General features: G+C 40.0%; 3 protein-coding genes across 4 annotated transcripts in view; all 3 read left to right on the top strand.

Moving 5' to 3' along the window:
* LOC307140227 (protocadherin alpha-C2-like) overlaps nucleotides 1-26,216 on the top strand; it is a gene marked incomplete at its 5' end in the record, with an annotated part of 201,324 nt that overhangs the window by 64,949 nt on the left and 110,159 nt on the right. The window lies entirely within an intron of this gene.
* The window catches only part of LOC307139494 (protocadherin-16-like), a gene marked incomplete at both ends in the record, with an annotated part of 82,044 nt that overhangs the window by 31,506 nt on the left and 24,322 nt on the right, over nucleotides 1-26,216 (top strand). The window contains 2 exons of the mRNA XM_079838493.1: nucleotides 1,630-3,973; nucleotides 10,849-11,013. Of these exons, the coding sequence (XP_079694619.1) occupies nucleotides 1,630-3,973; nucleotides 10,849-11,013 (2,509 nt within the window). The remainder of the gene's footprint in view (nucleotides 1-1,629; nucleotides 3,974-10,848; nucleotides 11,014-26,216) is intronic.
* Nucleotides 1-26,216, top strand: part of LOC307139495 (protocadherin Fat 4-like) — a gene marked incomplete at both ends in the record, with an annotated part of 53,678 nt that overhangs the window by 3,264 nt on the left and 24,198 nt on the right. Inside the window, 2 exons of the mRNA XM_079838494.1 lie at nucleotides 1,730-3,973; nucleotides 8,770-11,013. Coding sequence (XP_079694620.1) covers nucleotides 1,730-3,973; nucleotides 8,770-11,013 — 4,488 coding nt within the window. The remainder of the gene's footprint in view (nucleotides 1-1,729; nucleotides 3,974-8,769; nucleotides 11,014-26,216) is intronic.

Here is a 26,216-nt window from a genome sequence, read left to right as displayed (position 1 = left end):
TTTAAATCCAGAGAAACTAATCATTGTTATACAGCTCAACCCAGTTAGTCTTATTGTTTAAATCTTGTTTTCTTGATTTACCGTGAGTACCATGTTTTACCATGCCTAATATCGATCTAGTTTACTGTAGTGTGCAACAAGTGTCTCATAGTAGCCGCAGAGTGAACGCACAGAGTAGCATTAACATAACTTTCAACACAGTGAAATGTATATAATATGATAAAACAGCGCTGCGTTACCCCACATACACATGAGCAGAAGAAGTGGAAGCGTCGTCTGAGGCAGAATAAAAAGCAATCGTTCCAGTGGCTGCCCCACCCTGCTTCATACAGTAACGCTAATAAATCTTAAGCTCATCCATGAATATGATATCTGCCTGAGTCCTGTTGGATTATTTTCTACCGTCTGTAGAGGTGAAGACAATGAGTGCCATGATTCCGCAAAATTAAGGCGTCAACCATCTACACCTTTGTTTTGAATAAGCAACCTCTAGGCAAAAATAACATATTGTGTCTTTAAATGACTTTGCACAGTGAAGCAACTCACCAATACCAGCAGCTAAAAGGCTCCCCACACAATGACACCTCTTCCTCCATGCTTCACTGTGGTAGAGATGCGTTTATTATTATATTTATATATGAACCACTCTGAATAAAACTTCCTGTAGTTTGCCAAAAACTTCATTCTGTCTTTGATGTTTTTCTGACACAGCAATGGCTTCTTAAGTAGTGCATTTGCTTAATTTCCTGACCAGTAACTTGTGGTTAAGACAATTAAAAGCTTAGTATTTATCCATTTTGGGCTTGACCCATTTTATAATTTTTTTTTTGGTACAGGAGTATGGATTAATTTGATTATTTATCATTATCAAAGTTGGCTTTAACCAGAGAATGGTCAGGGTTATTAGTTCTACACTTCATGTTTTAAATGTGAGTTCATTTTTATGTTTGATAAGCATAAAGATTATGTAATGACAACTGGTGCTGCCATGCAGCTGCTTTGTTTATTTGTAATGAACTACTTTGTAGTGCAATTGATTGCTTATTTAAAAGATCTCAGGTTAGTTTGCAGATATTCCCCTTTGTGATTAGGCTATGTCATAAAAGTGGGCTGTTTTGAAATATAAAACTATAATTGTTTACTAGCTTTGGCAGTAACTAGTATTGCAATCACTTCTTTACGCCATTGGACATAAATCAGTTGTGTTAGATATGCATTCATTACATGTTTTATTTTTATTTTTATACTATTATGTTATTTTAAAAAGTTAATCGTTTCGCCAGTTAAACGTGTTTTCCGACTTTGCCTAACTGTCTATTGTTTTGTTATTTCTCAGTTTAGTTCGTTTGCAGTGAAAAATAAATTCGCACGGTGTCAGTGCACACCAAAAAATACAGACCTGGCGTGGCATCGTCTGTTGGCCGTTCATTCGCTCTCTCCATCAGTTCGTTATTATCGCTGTGGACTTCGCCTTCACACCCGCCAAGCGCTACCGGCTTCATATCGTAAGGATTCTCTAATATAAAACAGGACTTTTATGGTCAGTGCTTATCTTTGTTATGGGTCCAAATCTTATGCGAGTGGAACACCTTTAAACGCCGTTTTAATTTCCTGCAAAATGCAACAAAGGGTGCGTTCGTCATGGCGCCTCAGACTTACACTCGTGGCATTGGGAATGCTGTTTTGGAGAGGAATATGCGCACAAATACGATATTCTCTTTCCGAGGAGCAAAATGATGGTACTGTGATCGGAAACCTTGCGAAGGATTTAGGTCTCGATCCCAGATCGTTAAAGGAGAGAGGATTTCGAATCGTTTCAGCCTCTGGCGACTCGCTGTTCACGGTAAATCAGAATGACGGGGTTTTAAGCGTAAATGGGAAAATAGATCGCGAGGTGGTTTGCGAGCGAAGCAGCTCGTGCATCATCAACCTGAAAATTGCGCTAGAAAACCCGTTAGAGATTCACTACGTGTCGATTGAAATCGTGGACGTCAATGATCATGCCCCGACATTCCTGGAGAAAGAGAAACGCTTGGAAATCTCGGAATCTGCCCTGCCTGGAGCTCGGTATCAATTACAGGCAGCGCGGGATCCCGATGGCGGCATGAACTCTGTTCAGCAATATAAACTCAGTCATAATGATAATTTCCGCATAGAGGTCAAAGATCGCGGAGAAGATCTAAAAATGCCCTTTTTAATTCTCCAAAAACCTTTGGATAGAGAAACCAGCCGAAGACACAAGCTGCATCTTACTGCTCTCGATGGAGGGCGACCCCCAAAGTCTGGATCTATGGATATAATAGTTGACGTTTTGGATGTTAATGACAATATGCCGGTTTTCACACAGGAGGTTTACTCTGTAACGCTTCAAGAAAATGTCCCTGTGGGCACAACTGTAATACAGGTCAATGCTACTGACATGGATGATGGTCCAAATGGAGAAGTGTTTTATTCATTTGGAAAGGATATAGACAATAGAATAATACAACTTTTTGATTTAAACTCCAGTACTGGGGAAATGATTGTGATAGGATTGATAGATTTCGAAGAGATGAATAACTTTGAAATAGATATCCAAGCATCAGACAAAGGATCTGCTCCTCTCACATCAGATAAGAGTATAACCATAAAAATTATTGATGTGAATGACAATGTGCCTGAGATAGAAGTGACATCATTTTCAAGCGCAGTGCGTGAAGACTCTAAAATTGGAACCACCGTGGCTTTGATCAGCGTCAGTGATTTGGACTCTGGTGTAAATGGGAAAGTGTTGTGCTACATTACTGAAGACATACCTTTCAGGCTAACGGCATCATCCCAAGATAACATTTACGCACTGGTTACAGCCTCAGCTCTTGATAGAGAAACTGTACCTCACTATGACATCACGTTAGTAGCCAAAGATGCTGGGCAGCCACCTCTGTCTTCGGTTAAAACTATAACTGTACAGGTATCAGATGTAAATGACAACAGTCCGGCATTTTCTCTTTCGCCCTATGCTTTTTATGTGGTGGAAAACAATATTCCAGGGAAATCTTTATTTTCTGTGTCTGCTTCTGATCGTGATGTAGATGAAAATGCTGTTGTGAACTACAACATTTGGAGAGACTCTGGAGATGAAAACAAATATGCATCTTTCATTAATATTAATGCTGAAAATGGAGAGATTTATGCGCTTAAGAGCTTTGACTTTGAAACTCTTAAAACGTTCCAGTTCCAAGTTATTGCTACAGACTCTGGAAGTCCGTCTCTGAGCAGTAACGTGACAGTGAACGTGTTTATTCTGGATCAGAACGACAACGTTCCAGTGATCTTATATCCAGTCAGCGCTAACGGTTCTGCTGAGGGTGTGGAAGAGATTCCCCGGAATGTGAACGCAGGGCATTTGGTGACTAAAGTCAGAGCCTATGACGCAGATATAGGATACAACGGCTGGTTATTGTTTTCACTGCAGGAAGTTAGTGAGCACAGTCTCTTTGCTTTGGACCGCTATACAGGACAGATAAGGACCCTTCGCTCATTCACAGAAACAGACGAGGCCCAGCATAAATTGATCATACTGGTCAAAGACAATGGGAACGTTTCACTCTCAGCAACAGCGACTGTGATTGTCAAAGTTGTGGAGCCCAAAGAGGCTTTTGCAGCTTCTGATGTTAAAAACGCAGTAAAAGACGAGGAGGAGAACGATGTGACATTTTATCTGATCATCACTTTGGGCTCGGTTTCAGTGCTTTTTGTCATCAGCATCATCGTGTTGATTGTAATGCAGTGCTCCAAATCTACAGACTATTCGTCCAAATATTTACAAGATACAAATTACGACGGGACTCTGTGTCACAGCATCCAGTACAGATCTGGAGACAAACGGTACATGTTAGTTGGACCCAGAATGAGTATCGGCTCTACTATAGCGCCAGGCAGTAATAGGAATACTCTAGTGATACCAGATCGCAGGAGGAGAGATTCTGGAGAGGTAAGCGAATGACTCCTACATCTGTGTATTAGTTGTAGGAAACAGTTTTAAGACACATGTTGATTGCTGTCCATGGTACTGAAGTTGCTCAGGCTGTTGTTTCAAATGGAACATTATTAGTGAATCTCAGATTCAGATTTATTTATAATTTAGTCATAATTGTTATGGTAAACAGAATGTTTTACATTGCCAAAGCATCGCAATATGACCCAGAATGAGTATCGGCTCTACTATAGCACCAGGCAGTAATAGGAATACTCTAGTGATACCAGATCGCAGGAGGAGAGATTCTGGAGAGGTAAGAAACTTTAAGGTTGTATGTCTTTCTTGCAGTGTTGTTTGTGTTAAGAATATATGTGCACTTTAGAAAAAAAACTATCATCTTTTGGATGCCCGATAGATGGTGAACTAAGTTGTTCTGTTGGACAATAATACAACTAAACTTCAGGAGGATGATATATATTATATGTTGAGAAAAATAGTTATAATATCCCTTCATGTTAGAACTACTTGAATCATTTTGTTGTTGACATTAACTGAAACAGTGGATTTCTGGGTCTTATAGCACTTTGTATCGGACAGGATCAGAAGAGTCAATGTTGAAATAAAGTGTTACTGAATAAAGAAAATACTTGCTAATATTTAATGTTCAGTTATGTTGGAGAGTTAGATGAGTTTCTGTTATGACTTTTTTGTGGTATCTGACCATTCCTCTTTAGATAACAACTTTTCAATTGTGGGAAGCGAGCCATTCTGATATAGTCCCCTGTACTCCAAATTATTAAAGGCACAATATGTAAGATTTTTGCTTTAAAATATCAAAAAACCAGTAGAACAATGCTATTTTGTTGACTTGTGTACTTACATTATCCCAAATTTTTCCACGAATATTTAAATCCAGAGAAACGAATCATTGTTATACAGCTCAACACAGTTAGTCTTATTGTTTAAATCTTGTTTTTCTTGATTTACCACGCGTACCATGTTTTACCATGCCTAATATCAATCTAGTTCACTGTAGTGTGCAACAAGTGACTCATAGTAGCCGCAGAGCAAACACACAGAGTAGCATTAAAGGCGGGGTGAAACACCCATTTTCAGTCAATCTCATGTTTCTCATAGGTTTCGGAAAGTTTTTTTCGAGTATGGGTAAATGTGACGTTAGATGGGGCGGAATGTCCTTGTACGGGCCATACAGGCTCTTCTCCCGGAAGGGCGCACGCGCGACTAGAGCGAGAGAGCAAACACTTTAGGGAAGCCAGCTGCGCTGCAGTCACAGGACTTCACGAAATCAACAATGTCACCAAAGATGTGTGTTTTTGGTTTTCATTGGAAGTAGGGCTGTCACGATATCAGATTTTTCACACCACGGTTATTGTGGCCAAAAAAAATCACGATATCGATATATCGCGATATCTATAGAACCTTGGGGGAGAAAGTTATCAAATGAATTGGTAACACTTTACAATAAGGTTGTATTAGTTGACATTAGTTAATGCATTAGTTAACGAACTAACCATGAACAACAGCTGTTCAGCATTAGTTAATTTTCTTTGTTAATGTAAGTTAATATAGAGCTGTTCATGGTTTGTTCATGTTAGTTCACAGTGCATTTTAGCAAGATTTTAATAATGCATTAGTAAATGTTGAAATTAACAAAGATTAATAAGTGCAGTTCATTATTAGTTCATGTTAACTAATGTAACTAATGTTAATTAAAGAACCTTATTGTATAGTGTTACCAATTAGTTTTTACTTTGTTTATTTAGTTTTATTTTTTACCCAACAAACATAATTGGATAATGATAAACAGGGTAATACTCTGTTACTGATACATTGTCTTTGAAGCTCCCTATGAAATAAGAGAGAAAATATTGTCAAGTTCAACAGTATGATGATGAATAAATATTAACGTAAATGTTATTGGCCATGACTAGATTGCAAATACAAATACAAGAATAGACATTATTCATTAATTAAAATAAACTATGAGACCGCGATCGTCGACTGGCTGACTGGTGACTCTGACCGTCGCGTTCCTTCAGCGGAGCTGCAAAAGTTATGGCCTTTTTACCCCTGCTCACTTCATTCGTTTTCTCTGATCATATATCTATCATATTGTGAAGAGATCAGGAGTAAATGTCTTCCGAAATTATTTCGAAGCGGATTTAAATCCGATCACTCAGATGATCCACCGCTCCCACCACGCGCTGCGCGCACCGAGTGCTGAGGGGACTACAAGAAGATGCAAGAAAAGACGCAAACGACCGCCAGTGAAACTGAAAGTAGCCCAAAGGCTCAGAATCAGATGCTCAAAAACACAATAATCTCCATTAAAACGAATGTGACTAAATGCTCTTACCAGTGCTTAGGTCGCTCGTTTTCCTATTACGGCCTTTGATCTTGAAATGAGCCGATAAATAAAATAGCCTACAACTCATATCTGTTGCTTTCGTTGTCGTGAACTGAATTTGCATAGCCTATAGAGTGGGAATTGAAGATTGGATTTATATTCATTTTACGGAGAGGTATAAGGTAAGACAATGCATGTTTTTATTTTCTTAGTTTAGATTGTGTAGCCCGTTTCGTTTGCAGGCGCCGTTGCGTGCGCCTGCCTCAGCTTGTCAAAAATGCGTTTTTACTGTGGTGGTGATAGTAAACAAACTTACATTGTGATATGCTTGAAGTGTTTGGTCATTAGGAAAAAAACTAAAACTTTAATTTAACTAACGAAAATTGCCCCAAACATTTTTTCTAAATTAACTTAATAAAGAAACGAAACGAAATATAACAAATTTGACATTACAAACAAAGCTGAACTGTTTTTATGGCTGCAACAGTGTGTAATAGAGAGGGAGGAAAAAACACGGCTCAGTCGGACACCGGAGTATTTACGCGTCATGTTATCATACCAGTCCTGTTCATTTTAAATATTGTGGTTATCGCAAATACCGGTATATTGCCACACCCTAAATTAACACGATGTCGATATTTTGTGCGTTGAATATCACGGTTATCGTCAATACCAGTATATTGCGACACCCCTAATTGGAAGACAATCATGTTTTTCCGGAGCAGCAACAGAGTTGTGCAAGTGTTTGTTTGTTCCCCGAATTTCAGCAACGATGGTTTATAAACAAGGTACAGTTCAACTCTGCATTTGTAGCTCGCCTAACAAGTGTCTCATATAGCTGCCGAGCGAACGCACAGAGTAGCATTAACATAACTTTCAACACAGTGAAATGTATCTTATATGATAAAAAAGCGCTACCCCACATACACATGAGCGGAAGAAGCGGAAGCGTCGTCTGACGCATAATAAAAGCTGTGTGTCGCGCTCGTCTCTCATTAGCAATCGCTCCAGCGGCTTTCTGCCCCACCCTGCTTCATACAGTAACGCTAATAAATCTTTAGCTCATCCATGAATATGAGTCCCGTTGGATTCTATTCCACTGGCTGTAGAGGTGAAGACAACAACTCCCATGATTCTGCTAAATCAAGGCATCAACCATCTACACAAATTACATATTGTGTCTTTAAATGACTTTGCACAGTGAAGCAACTCACCAATACCAGCAGCTAAAAAGGCTCCCCACACAATGACACCTCTTCCTCCATGCTTCACTGTGGTAGAGATGCGTTTATTATTAGATTTATATGAACCACCTTGAATAAAACTTCCTGTAGTCTGCCAAAAACTTCATTCTGTCTGATATTTTTCTGAGACAGCAATGGCTTTTTAAGTAGTGCATTTGCTTAAATTTTGATAATTTTCTGACCAATAACTTGTGGCTGAAACAAATAAAAGCTTAGTATTTAGCCATTTTGGCCGTGGCCCATTTTTCTTTTTTTTTTTTTTTTTTTGGCAAGGAGTATATATAACTGGAGATTAATTTGTTTATAATGATCAGAGTAGACTTTAACCAGAGAATGGTTAGGGTTATTATTTTTAAACATCATGTTTTGACACTCAACATCTCATAATAGATGACTTTAGAATGTGAGTTCAATTTTCATGTTGGATAAGGTTAAAGATTATGTAATGACAACTGGTGCTGCCATGCAGTTGCTTTGTTTATTTATGAACTACTTTGTAATGCAGTTGATTGCTTATTTAAATGATCTCAGGTTAGTTTGCAGATATTGCCCTTTGTGATTATGTCTACATAAATGTGGGCTGTTTTGATTGGCATGAAATATAAAACTTGTTTACAAGCTTTGGCAGTAACTAGTTTTAAATCATTTCTGTACGCCATTGGACATAAATCTGTTGTATTAGACATGCATTCATTAAATGTTTTAAAAAAAAAAACTATTATGTTCTTTTAAAAACTTAACCATTTCGCGAGATAAACATGTTTTCCGACTTTGGCTAAACTGTCTATTATTCTGTTATTTCTCAGTTTAGTTCGTTTGCAGTGAAAAATAAATTCGCACGGTGTCAGTGCACACCAAAAATACAGACCTGGCGTGGCATCGTCTGTTGGCCGTTCATTCGCTCTCTCCATCAGTTCGTTATTATCGCTGTGGACTTCGCCTTCACACCCGCCAAGCGCTACCGGCTTCATATCGTAAGGATTCTCTAACATAAAATAGGACTTTTATGGTCAGTGCTTATCTTTTGTTATGGGTCCAAATCTTATGCGAGTGGAACATCTTTAAACACCGTTTTAATTTCCTGCAAAATGCAACAAAGGGTGCGTTCGTCATGGCGCCTCAGATTTACACTCGTGGCATTGGGAATGCTGTTTTGGAGAGGAATATGCGCACAAATACGATATTCTCTTTCCGAGGAGCAAAAGGATGGTACTGTGATCGGAAACCTTGCGAAGGATTTAGGTCTCGATCCCAGATCGTTAAAGGAGAGAGGATTTCGAATCGTTTCAGCCTCTGGCGACTCGCTGTTCACGGTAAATCAGAATGACGGGATTTTAAGCGTAAATGGGAAAATAGATCGCGAGGTGGTTTGCGAGCGAAGCAGCTCGTGCATCATCAACCTGAAAATTGCGCTAGAAAACCCGTTAGAGATTCACTACGTGTCGATTGAAATCGTGGACGTCAATGATCATGCCCCGACATTCCTGGAGAAAGAGAAACGCTTGGAAATATGGGAATCTGCCCTGCCTGGAGCTCGGTATCAATTACAGGCAGCGCGGGATCCCGATGGCGGCATGAACTCTGTTCAGCAATATAAACTCAGTCATAATGATAATTTCCGCATAGAGGTCAAAGATCGCGGAGAAGATCTAAAAATGCCCTTTTTAATTCTCCAAAAGCCTTTGGATAGAGAAACCAGCCGAAGACACAAGCTGCATCTTACTGCTCTCGATGGAGGGCGACCCCCAAAGTCTGGATCTATGGATATAATAGTTGACGTTTTGGATGTTAATGACAATATGCCGGTTTTCACACAGGAGGTTTACTCTGTAACGCTTCAAGAAAATGTCCCTGTGGGCACAACTGTAATACAGGTCAATGCTACTGACATGGATGATGGTCCAAATGGAGAAGTGTTTTATTCATTTGGAAAGGATATAGACAATAGGATAATACAACTTTTTGATTTAAACTCCAGTACTGGGGAAATGATTGTGATAGGATTAATAGATTTCGAAGAGATGAATAACTTTGAAATAGATATCCAAGCATCAGACAAAGGACCTTTTCCTTTCACATCAGATAAGAGTATAACCATAAAAATTATTGATGTGAATGACAATGTGCCTGAGATAGAAGTGACATCATTTTCAAGCGCAGTGCGTGAAGACTCTAAAATTGGAACCACCGTGGCTTTGATCAGCGTCAGTGATTTGGACTCTGGTGTAAATGGGAAAGTGTTGTGCTACATTACTGAAGACATACCTTTCAGGCTAACGGCATCATCCCAAGATAACATTTACGCACTAGTTACAGCCTCAGCTCTTGATAGAGAAACTGTACCTCACTATGACATCACGTTAGTAGCCAAAGATGCTGGGCAGCCACCTCTGTCTTCGGTTAAAACTATAACTGTACAGGTATCAGATGTAAATGACAACAGTCCGGCATTTTCTCTTTCACCCTATGCTTTTTATGTGGTGGAAAACAATATTCCAGGGAAATCTTTATTTTCTGTGTCTGCTTCTGATCGTGATGTAGATGAAAATGCTGTTGTGAACTACAACATTTGGAGAGACTCTGGAGATGAAAACAAATATGCATCTTTCATTAATATTAATGCTGAAAATGGGGAGATTTATGCGCTTAAGAGCTTTGACTTTGAAACTCTTAAAACGTTCCAGTTCCAAGTTGTTGCTACAGACTCTGGAAGTCCGTCTCTGAGCAGTAACGTGACAGTGAACGTGTTTATTCTGGATCAGAACGACAACGTTCCAGTGATCTTATATCCAGTCAGCGCTAACGGTTCTGCTGAGGGTGTGGAAGAGATTCCCCGGAATGTGAACGCAGGGCATTTGGTGACTAAAGTCAGAGCCTATGACGCAGATATAGGATACAACGGCTGGTTATTGTTTTCACTGCAGGAAGTTAGTGAGCACAGTCTCTTTGCTTTGGACCGCTATACAGGACAGATAAGGACCCTTCGCTCATTCACAGAAACAGACGAGGCCCAGCATAAACTGCTCATACTGGTCAAAGACAATGGGAACGTTTCACTCTCAGCAACAGCGACTGTGATTGTCAAAGTTGTGGAGCCCAAAGAGGCTTTTGCAGCTTCTGATGTTACAAACGCAGTAAAAGACGAGGAGGAGAACGACGTGACATTTTATCTGATCATCACTTTGGGCTCGGTTTCAGTGCTTTTTGTCATCAGCATCATCGTGTTGATTGTAATGCAGTGCTCCAAATCTACAGACTATTCGTCCAAGTATTTACAGGACGCAAATTACGACGGGACTCTGTGTCACAGCATCCAGTACAGATCTGGAGACAAACGGTACATGTTAGTTGGACCCAGAATGAGTATCGGCTCTACTATAGCACCAGGCAGTAATAGGAATACTCTAGTGATACCAGATCGCAGGAGGAGAGATTCTGGAGAGGTAAGCGAATGACTCCTACATCTGTGTATTAGTTGTAGGAAACAGTTTTAAGACACATGTTGATTGCTGTCCATGGTACTGAAGTTGCTCAGGCTGTTGTTTCAAATGGAACATTATTAGTGAATCTCAGATTCAGATTTATTTATAATTTAGTCATAATTGTTATGGTAAACAGAATGTTTTACATTGCCAAAGTATCGCAATATGACCCAGAATGAGTATCGGCTCTACTATAGCACCAGGCAGTAATAGGAATACTCTAGTGATACCAGATCGCAGGAGGAGAGATTCTGGAGAGGTAAAATGGAGATTTACTCAAAAATTGTGATCTGTGATTGCTTTTTTAAATTTTTTATGTTTGGCCACCTTACTATCCTCTCATCATCTTGCTAGACACAATTTGATCCATGCAAAATAAGCATCAGCAGTAGTTTTTCTTGAAAGAGATTCCGATCTCTAACATAAAAGGCTGAAGGACTCTGAACCTAAATTACGACATTATGAGAGTTTTAGAACCCGGGGATTAAACACATGTATGCGTTTGTTTTTTTGTGATGTGTATATACATTATATGATGCAGTTTTGGTGTTAGCGGTTGTCAGTATACTACTAGGCTAAGTCTAGTGCTGACCAGTGGAGTTGTTCTACTTGGTTTTACATTAGCAAATATCAGTAACTCCAATACAGGCTTTGCTGTAAAAGATGCACGACTGCATTTATTCTTTTTCGGACAATTTTAAGAATGTGGAATCAAGTTTGAATGTTTTCCAAAGTTTTTAATTGTGCTAAGTAAAGGAGAAAGTCTCTCTCTCTCTCTCTCTCTCTCGCTCTCGCTCTCGCTCTCTCTCTCTCTCTCTCTCACTCACACACACACACACACACACACACACACACACACACACACACACACACACACACACACACACACACACACACACACACACACACACACACACACACACACACACACACTCACACTCACACTCACACTCAGGTTTGTTTTGCTATCTAAGTGAGGACATTCCATAGGCGTAATGGTTTTTATACTGTACAAACTGTACATTCTATCCCCCTACACTACCCCTACCCCTAAACCTACCCATCACAGGAAACATTCTGCCTTTTTACATTTTTAATAAAACATTGTTTAGTTTGTTTTTAAGCTATTTTAAATATGAGGACTTTATATGTCCCCATATTTAAAATCATGTTTATGTTGTAATACTAGTGTAATACCTGTGTCATTATACACATTTGTGTCCTCATAAATCACATAAACAAGAGCACACATGCACACACACGCCTTCAACTGTATTTGTTACTGTTGTTTATCTTTTGTCAGTCACAATCATTTTGCAGATGTGATGACAAACATTCTATCACACTGAACATTCTGATTCACATTCTCTGTCTGGTATCCATAGCAATACACCCGTTACCCTGAGAAGATGGGAGTAGAATGAACTGCATTGGGAACTATGAAAAGGAAATGGAGACAGAGAGAAAAACATGGTATAGATTTGTTGGTCAGCTTGCTGAGTTTGAAGAAAATTGGGTTTAGATGAAATTGATATACTGTATATAGAGAAGTCGATGTTGTAATTTAGTCAGCAGATGGTGTCAACAGATTCAGCCCCCTGTGAAGAGCACACACAGAGTCATGTGTGTGATTGTGGGAGGCAGTCTCGGTTGCGTGTTCTCTCGGGATGGGTTGTGCTGTCGTGCTTGTCTGTGGTTTATCGGATTGCCAGTACTCTGCCTGTTTCTGTGTAAATAAATGTCATATTAATGAGGTTGCTCTTATGATGGTAGCATTCAGATGACTGGATTTTTTTTGAGAGTGTGTGTGTTTATGTGCTGAGCACCTCAGGCTGTTACTCAAGCATATTTTAGTCCATCAGGCAGACAGGATTGGCCTTATTCCACAATACTGAACACACACGCGCTTCCCCACCCACAGTGCTTACATCTTTCCTTTGCTGTCTTCCCTGAGTCGCCCTTATATCTTGAGTTTTTTTCTTTTAATTTGCGTCATTTAATATCTGTCTATCTGTCTATCTACCTGTCTGTCTGTCTGTTATTCAATCCATCCATCCATCCACACACACACACACACACACACACACACACACACACACACACACACACACACACACACACACACACACACACACACGTGCGCGCACACACACACACATACATGCATACACATACATACACACACATACATACAATCCAAAAAAGTACTTCCTGTTGCATTACTTTGTATCACTATTAATATTGTAGACTTCGTCAAATGTCTTGCGTGTGTAATTTGCTTTGGAGAAAACATTTGGTAAATTATTACATTTTTTTATACGCTTTGGTACTATTTTCACAAGTATGATGTTCTCAGACATTTTCAGAACTCTTAGTACAGAACTCCAAACTGATCACACTTGTAAAACAGCTAACCATCCTTTCAAAACCTGATCTCGTGCTTTCATTCTAGTTGTACATATTTTCATTCTATGTAATTGTTGTTTCAAAACATAAGATCATTGTGATATGTAATAAGAACATTTGGTTTAATCACTGAACCACAACAGTATGATCTTCTTTCAATTTAGTATGTTTAACAATCAGTTAATTCAACAGCGAACAATGCAAGATACAGTATGTTTCAAATCACCTTAGCTGCTGAAATAACTACAGCAACACAAGCTACAGATGCTACAGATTAGAAAATACACATACGTACATTACCTAATTTATTTAATTGAATACATAATGTTTGTAATAATAAATCTAGTGTGTTATCAAAAGGTGTGAAGTATGACACAGCCATGAGGTTTTGTGCCAGAACAGAGTTTGCTGCCAATACAGTAAATGTTCTCACTGTACCATACGACTGAATCTATACTGTGGTTGAACTTTATAAGGGTGAGTTAGAGTAATGTGGCAGTCTTTACCACAGTAATCTGTTTACAGCATCACATGGCATACTGTAATGTAAAATGCTGTATTTGATGCCATCTATCACCCTTCTACTGATGCATATGATCAATCTGATCTAATACAGTCATTGACGGTTTCCTCTCCCTTGTACTCAATCTGGCTCTATGTTCACAAATTGCGTGCACACACAGACAAACAATTCTATAAAAACTATGTCTATAGAATGAATATTTATAGAAATCTCTAGGTGTACCAAATGATTAATTGATTAACAATTAAGATCAGTTGGATTAAATGATAGACGAATGTATTATACTGAATGAGAAGAGATGCAAATCATAATTTTCATAGTAAGAGCAGCATTATGAAAGGCAGTTACTGTGAATGATACTTGTGTATAGATGAAACTCTTATTTTGTGTAGTGAAAAGGATACTTTGTGATTTTGCACTTTTGATGATCTCTAGTAGTAGTGATCTGTAGTACTAACTAAGAGTTTTTAAAATTTACTAATTGCTTGCGGAAAGTGCGCTAACGCAATTATTAAAACTCAATGCAAATACAATACAGTATATAGTGATTTGTCTAAGTATGCTTTTTAAATAGACTGTTGAGTGAGGGTTTTAATTGCTGTATGTGTGGATGATGCAATCCACAGTCCTGCTGTGCAGAGAACACTGAACTGCAGGTCCAGTCAGATATTGCAGAGATCAGCAGAATATTGAGTATGGCTTAGCAAAAACACACACACACACACACACACACACACACACACACACACACACACACACACACACACACACACACACACACACACACACACACACACACACACACACACACACACACACACACACACACACACACACACACACACACACACACACACACATACACACACACACAGACACACACACACAGACACACACACACACACTAGGGTATGCTCAGCATCTCATTAGATTTCTGCAGCATTCCCTTTTTGAAAATGTTTTTTTCAGTGAATAAAAACCTTGGATTTTATAACAGTGTAAGTCTATTCAGTCGATCTCTGTTTCAAACACTCAGATTTCAAATAAATGCTGATTTATAAATGGTTTGGCATCCAAGCTGTACAATATACTTGGAATTAATTTCACAATATTAAATTTCATAAATTGTTAAATTTTGTAAAAAAAATCTTTGTCAGTCAATTCTCTTTTTTGCCCACCCCAGTTGCTATGGTAACAGCAGAGCTAGAACACATTCTTTGTTTACTGATTCCAGTTGCTTTGGAAACAAAACGCCTTTTAAAGGTATTTGAGACCTTACACATATTTAAAGTGAACAGTTCCACAGTTTGTTTATTTGTCTTTTTGATGCACATTCTGTTTGGTGTGGCCTTGGTGTCATGAGTTCTGCTCTGCTCCATGTTTTCTTCCTAATGTTCATATTGTGAACAATTCATTTGGAGCAAGAAAACCCACGCTATGCCCCTATTAAACTGTTGATATATATATATATATATATATATATATATATATATATATATATATATATATATATATATATATATATATATATATATATATATATATATATAATATATATATATATATATATATATATATATATATATATATATATATATATATATATATATATATATATATATATATATATATATATATATATATATATATGGTAATTGGACATGGCTGTGTTGGAAAAGCTATTCAGATACAATTTCTTTAGTAATGAACCAGAATTCCATGTTTACCTTTTAGATGGTGTATATTTTGAATTGTTGTAGTCAAGACCATCTAATCCAAGACCAAGACAAGACCAAGACCAGACCAGCACTCCTTAAATTCATAAATATCCACATTGCCGCCTGAGAAATTACTTATTTTTAATCAATAAATATAATTAGAATATGACACTATATAGAGAGCTGTTATACCAATCAAATTAAATCATTAACAAAATTCATCTTTGCACTGCAGAGGTGGTACAGAAGATGAAACTGAATTGGTAAATTACAAATGCATAAGTATAATGTTTGAAAAAAATAAATAAAATGTTTGTGAGCATTTCAATTTTGTGAGCATTTGTTGATTTTTATCAATTTTGGTGACATTTTTGACACAATTCCTCATTCGTTTCTGAACTGACACAATAAATAAATCAAATTAGAAATAAGTTATTGATTGCATCTGAAGCATTACGTTTTATATCCAATCACATTAATGATGTTAATAAATAAATCAGACAATGCACCAGCAATAGTAATATCCCAGCAGTTGTGGTCTTGACCGGTCTCAAGCACTAATATTTGGAGTTTTTAATGTAAAATGATTATTACTTCAGAACCATATTTTTGACAGATCAACCAGGATGCCAGATGAGCTGGAATTTTACTCTCAGTGCAGAATCCTTCTCAGTGGCAGAACTGGGTGAGAGAGGTAATTTTAATATCTGTTTAGGTCTGTTTATATCTGTTTAAAATACAAGCTGCAAGATGGCAGAGACTGAGATGGATGTTCTTGTGGTTTTTAACAGTTCCCCGGCAGGTGACATCAACTGGCAAGTGAATGCAGATTAGCTTTGAGGCAACATACAGTAGAAAAGGAAATGTACAAGTGTACAAGTGTACAAAGCCTGAGCATGAAAAAAGCAAAACCGTGGCAACAAAGGCATCATGTGCAGGCCGGGCAGTTCTGTGAATGCATGTGTATGAGAGAAGGTCAGGTCCATTCTGCAGTGGTTTTAGTGGGTCACATCAGTTCTGCTTTTGGTTCATGCGGTTATAAGTAGCTCTGTCCTCTATATCTCAGTCTGCAGCTGGCCTCAACTGTATCTCTCTCTCTCTCTCTCTCTCTCTCTCTCTCTCTCTCTCTCTCTCTCTCTCTCTCTCTCTCTCTCTCTCTCTCTCTCTCTCTCTCTTATATAATATTTGACTTTAAGTCTTTGCTGATCTTCTAAATTCTCTCTCTCCTAATTGTCATAGAAACTGTCATGTCGGTTTCAGAAGTGTTCAATTTAAATGATGTTACTGTGAATATTATTATGGGATGCTTTGGTCTATAATTATAATATCTATAATGCTGATCTTCTAAATTCTCTCTCTCCTAATTGTCATAGAAACTGTCATGTCGGTTTCAGAAGTGTTCAATTTAAATGGTGTTACTGTGAATATTATTATGGGATGCTTTGGTCTATAATTATAATGTCTGTCTTTGTTCATTTACTAGTATTTGCATATTTTATGTAGTATATAAGTCAGTATACTGTTACATTGAGTCAAAATAAGAATCAGAAAGAGCTTTATTGCAAGTATGTTTACACTTATGAGGAATTTGTTTTGGTGACAGAAGCTTCCACAGCACAAACATAATGACAGTTTTGTTTAAACAGTGTTGACATGTTGAAGTCTGTGAGTGGCGCCCAGTTATTATCTAAGAAAAACGTTTTTGTTTTCTTTGCATTTGAATACAGATCAAAATAGGTGTATATTTATATATACACCTATTTTGATCTGTATATTTATATACGGTTCATTTAAAGGTGCAATATGTAAGATTTTTGCAGGAAAATATCCAAATACCACGCCAGTGTTATATATTTTGAGTACTTACTATATCCCAAATGTTTCCAACTATTTGTAAATCCTGAGAAAATTGTGATTTTTAACCAAGGAACTGGAACTGGGAGTCGCCTGTCAATGGCGTCATATCAGCGCTACCCTCGGTTTCCGCTTTTACTGCCATAGAAACCATGGCAACAGACATGGACAACTGCGTAACGTCTAGCGGCACGCTGTTGTAGTTCCGTTCAAACATTATGGACCATGGCAAGCAGACTTTGTAACAAAATGAGAAATCAAAAGAAGACCAGTATCGATGTGGCGTTTTCGAGATGTCGAGAGCTTTGCAACAAACTTCAACTTGACAGAGATGCCGTTCTTGCATGTGCTTTATTAGACCGGTGAGCAAATTGACATAAAGCGAATCAATGTTATGTAGCTCAACACGATGAAATATTAGAATATCATCAGTATGATGATCTAATGTTGATGTAGCTTACTGCTAGTCTCAAACAGCCAACAAACTAACACACAGAATAACACACTCAAATGCAATTTACATACAGTAGTGTGTAGACCAAGTGAAAGAGCATTGCATTTCCTCACAATTTTAATTCGTCAAATAAACGCCTGTATGAGTAGTAATTCAGCACTTGTGGGTAGTTTGGTATGTCCTCATTTCTTTATATCCCCCGGGAATCACACGTGTGGCGCTGAAATCGATCTCTTATTAGTAATCGCACCCTGCTTCATACCACAGTCATGTTAAAAATATGAATGCATTCACTCATCCATAAACATTATTTCCCCATAAACATTACTAGATCCATCTGTATGACGACAAGTTCCGTGATTCCGCTCATTCACTACGCCATCAATCTATGCCTTTAGTATTGTTACTAAACAATCACGACTGCAAAGCCCTGCAAAGAGTGGTGCGCTTATCCGAGCGCATCTCAGGCTCAGCTCTCCCGTCTCTGCAGGACATCTACACCAAACGCTGCAGAGGTAGAGCTACCAAAATCATCAGAGACATTAATCACCCTGCAAACTCTCACTTCACCCTGCTGCCATCTGGTAAGCGCTTCCGTAGCCTGATGGCTAAGACTGAAAGACTCAGGAGGAGTTTCTTCCCCCAGGCCATCAGACTCCTGAACTCAGTCACGTGACTTCACTTCACCCCGCACACGCATAAACATACGGTTTTTTAACATTAACATCCACATACTGCAATTGCACTGCACTTTACTTTCCTATTGTTACTGCGTAACAACCTGTAATAAACCTAGCACATTATACTTCTTTATATATACATATATATATATTTTATGTTAACCACTTATTTTTAAGTCTACAGTTTATCTCACTTATCATATCCACATATTTTTTATATTTTTATTTATCTTATTTCCTATTTTTATCTTTTACTTGATTTATTTATAATTCTACTTATGTTAATACTTTTTATTCTAATTTTATTCTATTTCTATTTTAATTTCTTGTAACTGTTATTTGCACTGTCCATGGAGCGGACCTGTTTACATTTCACTGCCAGTTGTATATTGTGTATATAACTGTGTATGTGACAAATAAAACTCTTGAATCTTGAATCTTGAATCTTGTTTTGAAGAGGTTATAGCTCCTAGCAGTGAAAAAAATACAGTTTAGCTTTAAGTGCATTGTATTGTGGCATCCTTTTTCTTTTCTTTTTTCTTTTTTTGCAGTGTACTCTCATTTTTTACATATTATGAAAATTGTTGTATAGGTCATCCAGATATTGAATGAATATATAGAGAGAGCATAGTCAAAATTACATCCTGTTTACAAACATTCTGCAGAAAGAGTATAAGATGCTATTCCAAGCATTGCTTGATGATTGTAACATGGATGATTCTGACACAGTTTCAAAGCTACAGTTTGTGATTGCTGGAGTGCTATAAAGCCCACGAGGAATCTCTTAGGCTGAAAGCAAAGCTGTGTGTGGGATGTGGGTGGAGTCAGGGATATGAGCACTATTTTTAGAAGGTTTAGGCCTTATATTCCAGACATTTAATGTCAGATTGTATATAGAAAAAAAGATTTTCTTCCTCAGTATTTTTGTTTTGTTTTTTGTTTTCCAGTACAAATATTTAAACATTCTTAAATATAGATACATTTACTTGAGAAGCAAAATGCCTTAAGATACTAAACCTGGTTTTCTAAAAAAAGTCATCAGAATTAAGTGAATATGTTTAAAACAAGAAGAAAAAAATCTGTCAGTGGGGTAAAATTAAACTTAAATTCAAAGGGAAAACTAGATTATGTGTGTTACCCCATTGGAAGATTTTTTAAATATCCTTTTTTAAGCATAAATGCACTTTTTTGATAAATGAATCAACTAAATTCTGATAAAATACTGTCTTAAAAAACAACGTATCTTGATTTAAGATTTATATATATATATATATATATATATATATATATATATATATATTATAATGGAAAACAAAACAAAAATACTAAGTAAGAAAATCTAAAATCCTACACAGCATGTATATTATAATGTGTAACTTAAAACTAAATTGGGTTAAAACCATGCTGCAGGGAACAACATGTCTCTCATGGTATCCATGTTTTAGGCATATTTATAGATGGTCTCTGGAGTCCTTAGCTGTTAGGTCATATCTCCCCTGTGGTCTATGCACTGATTGGCATTCTGGGTAATATTTAGTCACGTCAGAATTAATTTATTTTGCAAGTCAGCGTTTTGCTTGAATTCTAGCTTCTCCTGAAAACTCCAGGGTTCTTGACTCAATTTAAAAGAACCCGTGGTTGATTGCCCCTTTTTACAAGATGTAAAAAATCAGTCTCTGATGTCCCCAGAGTGTGTATGTGAAGTTTTAGCTCAAAATACCCCACAGATCATTTTTTATAGCATGTTAAAATTGTCACTTTTTGAAGGTGAGCAAAAATTTGCAGTTTTTGTGTGTCCCACATGACAGGCAATGAAACTGTTCAGCCTTTTGTGTTCAAACTGGAGTCAGACAATGATGGAGAGACTCAAGAAGAAGTGACAACATGTAGAATGCAACACAATGTTCCTGAATGGTTAGGTGATGAATTTAATGTAGCTGATGTGGGGTTAACTATCTTCAAGTCATTGATTAGCATATTCTGTCATGATAATCTCACCCCCTATATTAACAAATAATTACCAATAATTAATAATTAATTAAGTAATCATGAACACAATCCATAAAACGATCCCACGCTGGGAACCCCTAAAATGTTCTATTTGAAGTTCCGGACAGAACCCTTTACGATTCTATATAGAATCTTTTCTTCTAAGAGTGTGTAGTTTAGTAGTTCATTATTTGTTGAGATGCAATGTTGCAAATGTTCAGCCATGTAGGGCTTTTTTTTTGGCAACTGGAAAATGAATGCTCAGTGATGCAATTTGATATTTTCTTGATGATAGAGAAAGGCTTGACGTGAAAGCATGGAGGAGGAGGAAGAACAGTGACTCATCTCCACTTGTGTGTGTGTGTGTGTGTGTGTGTGTGTTAAGACTAAGAGCAGGTTCATGTGTGTGTGTGTGTGTGTGTGTGTGTGTGTGTGTGTGTGCTGCAGAGACAGCAGCCATTTTGAAAGTATTCATAGAACAATCTTTTATTAAAGGAGGAGATGGCAACCTCACAGTCTGTATCATTGTCTATTTTTCTATAATAAATTCCAAATATAGTGCACTGAGAATGCTACGCCAAACATGCTGAAGATTAGCAAACCGGCAGTCAATTTATTACAGTATGTGACAAGCTGTTTCCACACAAAAGCAGTTTATTCAGTATATTGAACCATCTCTCACATTAACTTCTATTTAAACAGGATCCCACCATTCCGTTTTTCCCCCTTTTTTAAGCTAACCTTGAATCCTGCCTTGAAGGAGGGGCTTTAGAGCAAATGCCCCAAGAAACAACATTTATTCACTGCATGTTCCATGCGAATATGTGCTTGGGAACATGTATGTGCATGCATGAGCGCACACACCTAGATTTATACGTGTACTTAAAGCACAAAGGAGGAAAACAAAGGAACCTAAAAAACAAAACGGAATGAAGGTGGAGAGAAAGTGAGAGTGTTTATTATTTTCCCAATAAAATAACCAACTGTCCAGCAATAATACTCGCCAAAGCAATTGTACTCTCATTTGGTGCTTGTCCAGTGTTATACTTAGATGCTGCATGCAGCTGAAGAAAATGGCAGCCAGTACTGTTCCCTTTCGAGGGAACTTCACACTGCGTCCACTAGGGAGTCGGGACAGCTTTGGGAACGCCCACAGCATGATAGCGTCTGATGCACGTATGTCAACTCAGCCAATGGCAAGAGTGAGCGTCACGGGCGGGTGACGTCACGTCCAGGAAAGGATAAATATACATCCGGTCCGATCGCACTTCAGCTTTTCTGCCTCAGCTAAGCGATCTGTGTGAAAACTGTCTCTGTCTATTTATTGTATAGACAGAGATACAAGGAGACCGCTAGAGCTATTGGGCGTTCTATGGCAGCCTTGGTGGCGACAGAGAGACATCTTTGGCTCAATTTATCTGAAATCAAGGATAAAGACAGGGCTTTTCTCCTTGATGCGCCAGTTGAACCCGCTGGTCTGTTCGGCGACGCTGTAAATGAAGTCGTCGACAGATTTCAGGAGAATAAAAAGCAAGCGGAGGCTTTTAAACCAACCCTCTGGGGCTGCTGGGCGTGAGCAGCCCCAGCCGTCTAGCTCTTCGTACAGGCAGCAGCAAAAAGAGAGTGTCGCATCTCGTTCTCCACCTCAGAGATACGGTGGGCCAGGTCGGCACTCTCAGTCTTCTAAGCCGAAGACCGACCTGAGGGTCGTGCTCCAGGCGAAGAAGGCTTCAGGCCAAAAGAGGTCCTGACGCCAGCAGCGTCAGGTCTCCGAGGGCGCCCCCCCGCGGGGTGGATTGGTGTTCACCTCAGTATACGGTGCCCACTCCACTTCGTTGCCCTCAGGGGACCGTTCTGCCAACCCCGCCACCCTTGGTGCTTCGGGGCGCAGCGGTTTCCAGCGAGCTCGTGACTCGGCGTTCACAGGACAAGGTGTCACACTCGCAGCCTCCAAGGAGGTTAGAAATGCAGCCAGATCGGTTAGGTGCTGCCAGAACCATCTTCAGGCCACCGAGATGGTTGCAGTGGAAATATCAGAGACCAGCCTCGAGAGGCTGGTTCCCTTAGTAGATTTTCTGGCAGAATGGAAACGTCTACCAAATATATCGCTATGTGTCCTTCAGACGGTAGAAAAGGGGTACAGAATTCAGTTTGGGTTCCACCCACCTCGTTTCAACGGAGTGCTGGTAACATCAGTACGTCCCGAGCAGGCTCTGATAATGGAACAGGAAGTAGAAACCTTGTTAAAAAAGGAGGCTATAGAACAGGTCCCTGTACAGAACAGAGAGTCTGGTTTTTACAGCCGGTACTTCTTAGTTCCAAAAAAGGATGGAGGGTTGCGCCCCATATTAGATCTTCGTCGTCTGAATTGTACAGTCAGAAAACTAAAATTCAAGATGCTGACGCTAAGTCAGATTGTGACACAAATCAGATCCGAGGATTGGTTTATCACAATAGATCTGAAGGACGCATACTTCCATGTCTCCATCCTTCCACAACACAGGAAGTTCCTGAGGTTCGCTTTCGGGGGCAAAGCGTACCAGTATCGGGTTCTTCCATTTGGTCTAGCTCTCTCACCCCGCACGTTCACGAAATGCGTAGATGCAGCTCTGGCCCCGCTCAGGCTGCAGGGCATACGCATTCTGAACTATATAGACGACTGGCTGATTCTGGCACAGTCGCAGGAGATGGCGGTTCTGCATCAAGATGTCGTCCTCGCGCATATTCAAAAGTTGGGGTTGAGGCTGAACGCGAAGAAGAGTGTGCTTTCTCCAGTACAGAGGACCACTTTTCTAGGCGTGGTTTGAGATTCCGTAGCAATGCGGGCAGTGCTTTCACCCACGCGCATTGCTGCGATTCTGTCAGCTGTAAAGAGAGTCAAACTAGGCCAGTCATTCACTGTCAAGCTGTTTCAAAAGTTGCTGGGGTTAATGGCAGCGGCGTCCAACGTGATTCCTTTTGGCCTGCTGTACATGAGGCCCTTACAGTGGTGGCTCAGGACCAGGGGTTTTTTCCCGAGGGGGAACCCTTTTCGTATAATCAAGATCACGCGGCGGTGTCTCCGCGCCTTGGTCATATGGAAGAAAGCCTGGTTCCTGTGCCAGGGTCCGGTGTTGGGGGCACAATGTCGTCGAGTCACCCTGACGACAGATGCCTCTCTCACGGGCTGGGGAGCGGTAATGGAAGGCCGCTCAGCTCAGGGTCTGTGGGGGGACCATCATCTTTCGTGGCACATCAACTGCCTGGAGATGATGGCAGTCTTCAATGCTTTGAAGTTCTTCCTCCCGGACCTGAGGGGCCATCATGTGTTGGTCCGTATGAACAACACATCGGTGGTTTCCTATGTAAATCGTCAGGGGGGTCTGCGTTCGCGCCCACTGTGCAAGCTAGCGCACCAGATCCTCCTGTGGTCTCTGGAGAAGTTACTCTCCTTGAGAGCAATCTTTATCCCGGGGGCCCAGAATATAGGAGCGGACATCCTGTCAAGACAGGGGCTGAGGCCAGGGGAATGGAGACTTCACCCCGAGGTGGTGAAGCTCATTTGGGAGATTTACGGCCAGGCAGAAGTGGATCTGTTTGCGTCTCAGAATACGACGCACTGTCCACTCTGGTTCTCTTTGACTCATCCAGCTCCTCTGGGACTGGATGCCATGGTACAGACGTGGCCGAGGCGGCGTCTGTACGCATTTCCCCCAGTTGTTCTGCTCCAGGGAGTTCTGGAGAAAGTTCGCCGGGAGGGGATAAGTCTACTGCTAGTAGCTCCTTACTGGCCGAGCCGGATTTGGTTCTCGAACCTTGTAACACTGCTCGATGGCTCACCTTGGAAGATTCCGATCAGGAGGGATCTTCTATCTCAGGCGGAGGGCTCAATATTTCACCCCCGCCCAGAAATGTGGAACGTGTGGGTTTGGCCGCTGAGGGGGGCGAGCTCATAGAGTCTGGTCTCTCTACCGAGGTAGTGGAGACCATTCTTAGCTCCAGAGCTCCATCCACGAGGAGACTATATGCCCTGAAGTGGAGGTTGTTCACTTCTTGGTGTCAAGAACGACAGTTAGATCCAGTCAACTGCCCTGGTGGTTCAGTGCTAGATTTTTTACAAGAGCGATTCTCTTCTGGGTTGACCCCTGCTACACTAAAGGTGTATGTTTCATCTATTTCTGCTTACCATGCCCATGTGGATGGTATTACTGTGGGGAGGGACCCGTTGGTAACTCGTTTCCTTCGTGGCACTAAGAGGCTGAGGCCTGCGGTGCGCACTAGAGTTCCTACTTGGGATTTGGCTATAGTGTTGGAAGGCTTATCTGCGGCTCCGTTCGAGCCACTTGACATCATCTCAGAAAAGTTTCTGACTCTGAAAACCATCTTCCTTCTTGCCATCTCTTCTATTAAGAGAGTAGGAGACCTTCAGGCCTTATCAATATCCCCTTCGTGCTTGGAGTTTGCACCAGGGAGGGTTAAAGCTTTCCTTTACCCTAGATTAGGGTATGTTCTGAAGGTGTTAACCAATGTTCCACGGCCTATAGTGCTGCAGGCTCTCTGTCCTCCTCCATTTGTTAATCCAGACCAGGAAAGATTGAACCTTATATGTCCAGTGCGAGCACTGGATGCTTATGTCCACAGAGCTGCCCTGTGGAGGAAAGCGGATCAATTCTTTGTTTGTTTTGGACCTCAGAACAGGGGTCTCCCTGCGTCCAAACATACAATGAGCAAGCGGATAGTCGAGGCTATCTCACTGGCTTATGGGTCTTCTGATCAGCAGTGTCCCTTAGCTGTCAAAGCCCACTCTACTAGGAGTATGGCGGCCTCTAAGGCCTTGGTATCGGGGGTTTTCCTCAAAGAAGTCTGCGATGCGGCCGGTTGGTCCTCGCCTCTTACATTTGTGAGATACTATGATCTTGACCTGGAATGTGCTCCAGGTTCTTCAGTGCTCCTGTCTTGAATGTGCCACAGTTTCACACGACAGGCATTTGGTATTATGGCGTTTTGGTATTTCGTTCCCAAAGCTGTCCCTAGTGGACGCAGTGTGAAGTTCCCTCGAAAGGGAACGTCTCAGGTTATGACTATAACCATAGTTCCCTGAGAAGGGAACGAAACACTGCGTCCCTTTGCCATACTCCCTGCATCCCTGTGATCCCTTGCTTCGGCAGTTTAGCTGAAGTGCGATCGGACCGGATGTATATTTATCCTTTCCTGGACGTGACGTCACCCGCCCGTGACGCTCACTCTTGCCATTGGCTGAGTTGACATACGTGTATCAGACGCTATCACGCTGTGGGCGTTCCCAAAGCTGTCCCTAGTGGACGCAGTGTTTCGTTCCCTTCTCAGGGAACTATGGTTATAGTCATAACCTGAGACGTTCTTTACAGTGGTTCACATCCGCGTCTCAGACAACACGCAAATATTGAGTTCTCTTTCAAGTCTTGAGCTTGAACGGACAAACTTGCACAAAAATTGTCAACATGCCCGTCTTCAAGAGCATCCTAGACATAGTCTGTTATGCCTTAAATGTGAACTTGTACAGTCGCGCATGTGTATCAATA

Source organism: Gobio gobio, assembly GCF_949357685.1.
Source record: "Gobio gobio genome assembly, chromosome: 16".
Lineage (NCBI taxonomy): Eukaryota > Metazoa > Chordata > Actinopteri > Cypriniformes > Gobionidae > Gobio > Gobio gobio.
The sequence above is the reverse complement of the archived record's forward strand: the minus strand, read 5'-3'. Positions and strand labels throughout refer to the sequence as shown.